This window comes from Mesitornis unicolor, unplaced genomic scaffold, assembly GCF_000695765.1.
Source record: "Mesitornis unicolor isolate BGI_N332 unplaced genomic scaffold, ASM69576v1 scaffold17662, whole genome shotgun sequence".
NCBI lineage: Eukaryota > Metazoa > Chordata > Aves > Mesitornithiformes > Mesitornithidae > Mesitornis > Mesitornis unicolor.
The window spans coordinates 1-7629 of NW_010167305.1; the positions used below are offsets into that span (position 1 = coordinate 1).

Genomic DNA, 7629 nt, shown 5'->3' on the forward strand with positions numbered 1-7629 from the left:
AGCGGGTCTGCTTCGTGTTCTGAGCTGAGCCGTGATCGTTAAGGCTACGTGGTCCCCCCTGATCTGCTGGCACCAGCCCCCTTCGCAGCAGCATCCCTACAAGGGCTGGAGTGTGGCTAGCACCCACTCCCAAGGAGCATCCCGGCGTGGGGACACCACATCCCGGTGTGGGGACACCACCCAGGGCTACCGTGTCCCCAGCATGGGCTGCACGTGGGCTGGGCTGGTTTCCCACTTGTCATCTTATGTGCAAAGCAGGGGTCGGTATGCAGGAAGGCAAGCTGGTCTTGAAGTGCGGGGCTGGGTGTCCCAGTCAGACCAGAGCAACAGGTCGGGATGTGCCGGGCAGCCTGACACTACTGGTTTTCCACTTGACACCAAAGAGTAACCCCAAACTGCAGCAGATGAAGCCACTGAACAGAGATGTTGTGCACTTGAGCAGAGGAAGCGCAGCTTTATTTGGGTGTGCAAATACCTGCGAGGTGCAGAGGAGAAGCTGGGCGCAGCCCTACCCGGTTGCCTGCTGAATCACGGCTGCGTGGGCAGAGGGGTGAGGACAGAACCACATCCCTCCGACTGATAGCTCTGGGCCCATTGCATAGCCCCAGCAGCATAATTCCCCTCTTGCAAAGAGCACAGAGATTTACTTTCCTGTCCATCGCACACCATATCTCACCCAATGGGATGCTGTCTCCAGAGAAGTCATCATTGTAGCATCTGGGAAAGGAGCAAGGGGATGTTGACCCAAGGAGCTTCATTTTGGCCTCAAAACCACACTGGGTACCTGAAGACATGTGGCTTCACCCCAAGCTGGGAGACCTGGTGACATGAAGAGGTCTTCTATCACTTGCTTCTGTTCCCCCATCCCTAAAATAGTTACTGGCTCCTTACATTAGGCTGCGGACTTGAGGGTGAAGCCTTTGTGGGTGAAGCCTGCAAAGGCAAAATAGCTTAATTTAAAGGCTAATTATCATTAATCTCTTGCTAAAGGAAGCTTAAAAGCCAATTACACATGTTAATGTGCTTTGGGTAACAAGCAGCCCAAGGGTGTAATTAGAGCTGGGCTGTGGCGTGGATGCCCGGTTATTGGATGGTATTTCTGGCCAAGGCTGGGGCCATCAGCATCTGCTGGTGTCAGTAACGGCAGGTACGGGCAGCCAAAGCCAGGTTGGAGAAAAAAAAACCAAACTCTAAATTCCACTTGTTGTGGCAAAATGAGCAAAACCTGGTCGCTGTGGCATCGGCTCTGTAGATGGGTTCAGTAGAGAAGAACAATACGTGCTTCTACTATTTCAAGGTGATAAAGAAGGAGGTTTGATGCCTTTGTAGGTGGCAGCTGCCCCAGGTCAGACAGACAGACAGTGCTTAGACCGATGCTCCTTTACCAGGGAGACATCCCAGGGTGAGCTGCCCCAGTGCCCATCGTCATCCAGACGCACTTGTGGCTTGAGGTGATTTGGTCTGTCCTCACAAGGCCAGAGGAAACCCAGGGAGGCAGAGGGGAGCACACCAGCCCATGGCTTCAGGCTGCATATAGCATCCACCAGCCTCCGTCTGTCTGCTATGGACATTTCCTTCTCAAATCCAGAACTGTGAAGTCTTGGGCTTTTTTCTTTATCACAGACTCTGGCTTTCTCTCGCCAGCCCAGACACTGCTGCTAGAGGTGACAATTGTTCTGCTAGAAGTCAAGGGAAGAGTTAAGCCTGGTCAGCGTGACTGATTTTTCAGTGCAAGTTCCTCTTCCCATTTTGGGAATCGGGGGGGAAAAACCATTTCACCATTCGGTAAAACCCAGGCTGACCATCAGTATTGCCTTCAGCCCATCGTCCCCTGCTGAGCCCAGCCTGGGGCTCAGCCCTTTGGGGTTGTGGGTGCAGGGACCCGCTAAAGATGTGGGCACCCCAGCCTCTGCCCCATCTGCACCATGAGGTGGTTCCTAGCCCTGCCCTTGTCCTCTCTTCCAGATGTCCTTCTACTTCTCGGATACGGCGGTGCTGCTCTTTGACTTTTGGAGTGTCCACACCCCCACAGGTAGGCTGCCAGCCCCGAGACACCCATCTGTCCATCTGTCTGTCTGCTGTCAGCTGTGCTCTCCACCCAGGGAAGAGGATACGAGGCAGAGAAACTGCATTTTTGGCAGGAGCAGCGTTAGCCATGAGCTGGGAGTGAGGAGAACATCAACACTGGGGCACTTGCTGCATGGGGACGGGTCGGGGCAGAGCTGTGATAGGCTCCACACACCACTCACCCCACAGCTTGGCAGGCACTGCCTGTTTTTGGCTGACCCTCTCCTACCTTGAGGAGCAGCGCTGGGCCCTGGTAATGCTCTGGGCAGGGATCAATCCTCCAAAGTGAGAGCAGCAGGTAGAGAGATGTGGGAAGCAGCCCCCTTGCATACTTACCAGCTCCCCCAGTTACTCAGTGAGGGCTCAGCTTCCCATTTTCTTTTACACTTTTTTATAATTATTGTCGCAGCATCACATTTGAACACCCTCATTTTTGTGGAGTTGATGCAAAGATGCTTTATTTCAGAGCAACCCCCCCGAAAAATTATTCCCTAGGAATTTAGAGGAGTGGGCTAAATACACCATTTCCCAATGCCTCACAAACCTGCCGCCTGTCGCTCCACCCCAGTTCCGATCCCTGGAGCCCCCTATTCCCTCTATCTTATGCCATGGATGCACCCAAGCTCTCTGTGCGGCACCCGCCTTGCCCCCACACCCCATGTCCCACCGGCATGCAGCAGTGGGCAGCGTCGGGGTGTTTTTTCCACGCAGGGATGGCGCTCTCAGTGCTGGTGATCCTGCTGCTCTCCATGCTCTATGAAGCCGTCAAGATGGGCAAGGCCGTGCTGCTGCGGAGGGCGCTGCTGGCTCTGCCCCGCAGCCTCAGCCAGGAGGCGCTGGCGGAGCCGGAGGAGGCGAGCACCGGCCCCGTGCAGGGCAGGTACTGTGGGACCCCCTTGGCACCCTGGGGGGGCTTGAGTATGGGTTTGTGGCTACTGGGCCAGCACTAGAGGGGGGAGAAGGCTGTAAAGAGGCAGCCGTGGAGTAACAGGCTCCTGGGAAAGGGGTATGAGTACAGCCTCAGGAGGTGGCCCTGGGGGCATCCCAGCCCCTCCAGGTGCTGTGGGAGATGTCCAGGGTTTTTTTCTGCTGTCTTAAATGCTCCTAGTCCCCCAGGAGCCACCGTGGGTGCAGGAGGGTCCTTGTGGTTCGGGAATGGGGACAAGCAGCAGCTCGGGTGCCCCACCAAGGCTGGCCCAGGTGTTTCCTTCCCAACAGAAGCCATTAGAGCCAAGCCCTGGGGTTTTCCTCTTGTATTTAATGCCAGACCATGCCTGGGGCTGCTCATACTGCCAACCTCTTCATAATATTCTCCTCACTCCTCCAGAGCAGGATTTTCCTCTGCACCGCTGTTTGCAGTGCCCATCCCTCTCCCCGCTCCCCAAACCCATCTCTGGCCACACTGGGGTGCTGGGGTAGGAGATGCCCTCGCTGATGGTTTTCCCATCTTCTCCCACAGCTGGTTTCGGTACCATGTCAGCCAGACGCTGTTCCACGTGGTGCAGGTGGTGCTGGGCTACATGGTGATGCTGGCCGTCATGTCCTACAACGCCTGGATCTTCCTGGGGGCCATCGTGGGCTCCACGCTGGGCTACTTCGTGGTGTACCCCCTGCTGGGTCGGGGCTAGAGACCCTCCCGGGATGGTGGCCAACGTGCTCCACACCTCCTGCTACTCTGTCTGGAATAGCTGCTGTCACTTCTGTCCTTGTCCCCGTGCTGTGCGGGACGCAGCACCCCCAGGACTTGCTGCAGGGACCCTCGGTGCTGGCCTGAGGTGGGGAGGCACTGGGGGAGAGCCCCATGGCCAATGCTTTGCCACGCTGCCATAGTCACCATCCTTGGCCGGTGGCTGTCCCCCAGCTCTCAGGGAATTTTGGCTGGGTGATGATGGCAGAGGGGGTGCTGGGCATTTCCGCCTGCCTTCACTTTTTTGGGGGGTTCATCCTCGCTGGAATGGGAATGGTCCAGTGATGCAGACATGCTGGGGACAGGCACCCCCACCCTCCTGCCCATAGCTGCCCTACACCAAGCCCTTCACACAGTGCCTTTTGGGGGTAACAGGGGTCCTGCTGCCCCCCGTCCCGTACCCTCTCTTCCTGCTCAGTGCTTCAGGGATGGGGTCAGAGCGGCCCCTGAGCCCTCGGCGTGGCCGTGCCGAGGGGAAGCTGCTGCTGCGGATGCCTCTTGCTGCTTCCTCAGGACACCCCTTTTAATAAAATCATCTCACTTGTTCGGATCCTGGCTTGGCTTGGTGCTGGGGGCCTCCGGATGTGACACCCTCTCCCCGGTCACAGCAGGACCGGGATACCCCCCAGGCCCCATCCCTCCAGGAGGATGGTTCAGGAATAAGAATGGACTCTGGCTTTAAATAAAGCTTTTCCATTTTATTAATTATTATAAGCATATTTTAAAACATTTGTATAACTTTCTTAATAAAATATCCTGGAAGAGACAGGTTTTTAAGTTCCCAAAGCAAGGCACTTTGCAGGGGGAGCCTCCCCATGTGGGTTAGGCTGGGCCCCCCACCTTCAGAGGCAGAAACAGCGGCACTTAAAATCCAGGTGGGTGTTGGGGTGCTGGTCCCTGCTCTGTGCACGCACAGGAGTCCTGCCCCCCACCACCACCTCAGGGGCTTTTGGGGACTGCGTGGGTGGGCAGGGCTGCTGGGAGGCATCAGCTCTGCTCGCCCAGCACCGCGGGTGCCAAAACCTGCAGAGCCCAGGGGCTGGAGCAATCCATGCGCTGTGCTGGGGGGGTTCCAGGATCCTCCCCATTGCACAGTGAGATGGAGCCCGCAGGCAGCCCAGTCCTGCCGGGCAAAGCTAAGGGCATCGGGTGAGTGCTGCCTTCCCCTCCAAGTTTTTAGTCTGAACTTAAGTAGCTGCTAGACCACAGGGCGAGGGTGGCCAGGGGTAGGCACTGGGTGCCATGAGCCCATCCTGGTTGCTGTTAAGCCCAGCCTGGGTGCTGTAAGTGCAGCCTGGAGGCTGCGAGCCCAGCCCTGCCCCAGCTCTCGTCCCATCAGCAGTGGTTTGAGCCACCCAGTGTTGCTGTACCCCTGCCATGACCTGGCCGCCATCATCCTCAGTGCTCCCTGCTCCCATCGGCACTGTGGGCAGGATCCCAGGAAACCTCCCCCTGACTTGGGGGCAGGGGATGCCCTCCGGGACAGCCAGGAGCATCCTGGACACCTACCCCCCAGCAGGGGTAGTGCCAGCCCCCCCGGCAGCCCCAGGTACTTGTGCTGAGGGGGCAGATAAAGCATCTCTTCAGTAGAAAAGAAGGAAATAAGGCAGAAGAAGGACAGAGCAGAGTGCAGGGGGTGCCCCGTGCCAGGCTGGGAGCATCTCCCAGTCCAACCCAGTAGGACCATTTGGCTGTGGCCAGCCTGGCACAGCAGCAGGGACCCTCCCGGATAGGCAATAAGGTCTCGGTGTTTCCCATCCCCTCCCTCTCCCGTGGTGCTGCTCTCCATCCCTGGCAGTGGAGCAGGTCCTATTCCCCCTACCCCAACCCCCAGAGCCACCAGGGCCAGTCCATAATGGGGGAACTGGGGCTAGAACTCAGTCTGCACCCCCTCACTGCTCTCCGTCGTGATTGTGGACTGCGGGGTGCTGCACTCGCTGCCCAGGGGGGCCAGCTCCTCACCCGTCTCCTTGTCACTGGGCTGGTGACAAGCTGGTGATGGGGTCTCAGCTCTGGGTGCAGGTGATGCTGGTGTGGCATGGGTCTCCGTGGCCTCTGATGGGACATCAGCTCTGGGTTTGGGAGATGGTGTCGCCGTGTGGTGCACCCCAGCCCCTGATGGGACATCAGCTCTGGGTTTAGGAGATGGTGGCATGGTGTGGTGCACCCCAGCCCCTGATGGGATATCAGCTCCAGGTGCTGGTGATGCTGGTGTGGCATGTTGCATGCCAACCCCTGATGGGACATCAGCTCTGGGTTTAGGAGATGGTGGCATGGTGTGGTGCACCCCAGCGCCTGCTGGGACATCAGCTCCAGGGACGGGTGATGCTGGTGCAGGACTTTGCATGCTGGTCGCTGCTGGGACATCAGCTCTGGGTTTGGGTGATGCTGGTGTGGTGTGGTGCACCCCAGGCCCTGCTGGGACCTCAGCTCCAGGCACAGGTGATGCTGCTGTGACACAGTGCACCTCGTCCCCCTCGCTGGCCGGACCCTGGGAGGGGACATCACCTGGAACAGACCCTGCCGCCACCTCGGTGGCACCGCTCTCCCGCGTGGTGTCAGTACCGTTTGTCAGCCTCTCCTCCACCTTGACGCCGTCCCCAAGGCTCTCCTTTGCCAGTGCCTCTCGGATCTTCTCCACCCCATCCGGGCAGCTCGGTGTCACCCCAGGGTCCGGCTCTTCTGGCTCCCGCGGCTCTGGGGAGCTGGGCTGCAGCAGCGCCTCAGTGGCCACCTCGTAGGGCAGGACCCCCTCATCATCTTGGATCACCGACACCACTTGCTTGGCCCTGCGGCGCTTGTCGGGGGCCGGCTCGGCCTCGGGCTGCCCGCTGTACTCCTCGCCCCAGTCAATGGGGATGCCCTCGCCCAGGAGGTGCAGGTTGGGATCGCTGTTGTGCATGACCATGCTGTCACGGTACAGGTTGTGCTTCCGCTGCACGGCTGCCTCCTTCACAGCTGGGGACACCAAGGGAGGCGTGAGAGGCACCGCCCACTGGGCTAAGGCACCCCTCTCAGTCCTCCCTCTGGGTGTAGGGTGTGGGGAAAGGTGTCTGGAGCCAGACAAGGAGGGCTCAGCATCCCACCCACTGCTCAGCCCTGCCAGGTGGGAAAGGTGCTCCTCGGACAGCCCCCAGTACCCTGCACAGGGTCACCCCTCCTCATACAGCGCCCAGCATCCTGCTTGGGGTCACTCCTCCTCATAAAGCCCCCCGTTCAGAGTCACCCCTCCTTGCACAGTCCTCAGCATGCTGCACAGGGTCACCCCCCACCTTGGAGAGCCCTCAGCACCCTACTCAGGGTTGTTCCTCCTCAAACAGCCCCTAGCACCCTGCGTGAAGTCTCCTCTCCTCATACAAACCCCAGCACCCTGCACAGAGTCGTCATCCCCCATACAGCTCCCAGCACCCCACACAGCAGCACCCCCTCCTCATATAGCACCCTACTCAGGGTCAACCCCCTCCTCCTCCCATTCCCCAGCACCCATCACAGTCCCTCCAGGTGCTGCTAACCCCAAGCTCATCTTACACTGAGTCCACCTAGCACCCACCCCAGGGTGCTGGAGCCTCACCAGGGTTCAGAGCTGAGTGGGACCAGGCTCCCCAGCACCACAGAATCCTACCTTGCATGATGTCTTTCATCACCGACTGCAGCACCACCTCCTCGTATGTGTTCTCCACCAGGATGAAGCTGGCAAAGTCCTCGAAGATCAGCTCCTGGTACTTGGCTAACTCCTGCCGTGGGGGAGAGGCTCAGCTGAGGGGGCCAGGAAGCAGGGATGCTCCAACCCCTCTGCAGGGTAGGGTGGTCCTCCCCGCCCCGTCCCTGCTCCCCACCCCAAACTTCACCCTCTTACCCCCTTGCAGGTGGGCGCC

The 7629-nt window shown here is 59.0% G+C and overlaps 2 protein-coding genes across 2 annotated transcripts in view; one reads left to right on the forward strand and one right to left on the reverse strand.

Annotated features, from left to right (window-relative positions):
- Positions 1–1965: 1965 nt before the first annotated feature.
- On the forward strand, positions 1966–3695 carry SLC31A2 (solute carrier family 31 (copper transporter), member 2). The gene is made up of 3 exons (XM_010178655.1): positions 1966–2032; positions 2779–2947; positions 3527–3695. Exons 1-3 carry the CDS (start codon positions 1966–1968, stop codon positions 3693–3695), a joined length of 405 nt encoding a protein of 134 aa, XP_010176957.1.
- A 1929-nt stretch (positions 3696–5624) lies between these two features.
- LOC104536124 (niban-like protein 1) overlaps positions 5625–7629 on the reverse strand; it is a 27169-nt gene continuing 25164 nt past the window's right edge. Inside the window, 4 exon segments of the mRNA XM_010178656.1 lie at positions 5625–5971; positions 6473–6712; positions 7377–7488; positions 7611–7629. The exon segment at positions 7611–7629 is cut by the window's right edge and continues 14 nt beyond it. Coding sequence (XP_010176958.1) covers positions 5625–5971; positions 6473–6712; positions 7377–7488; positions 7611–7629 — 718 coding nt within the window.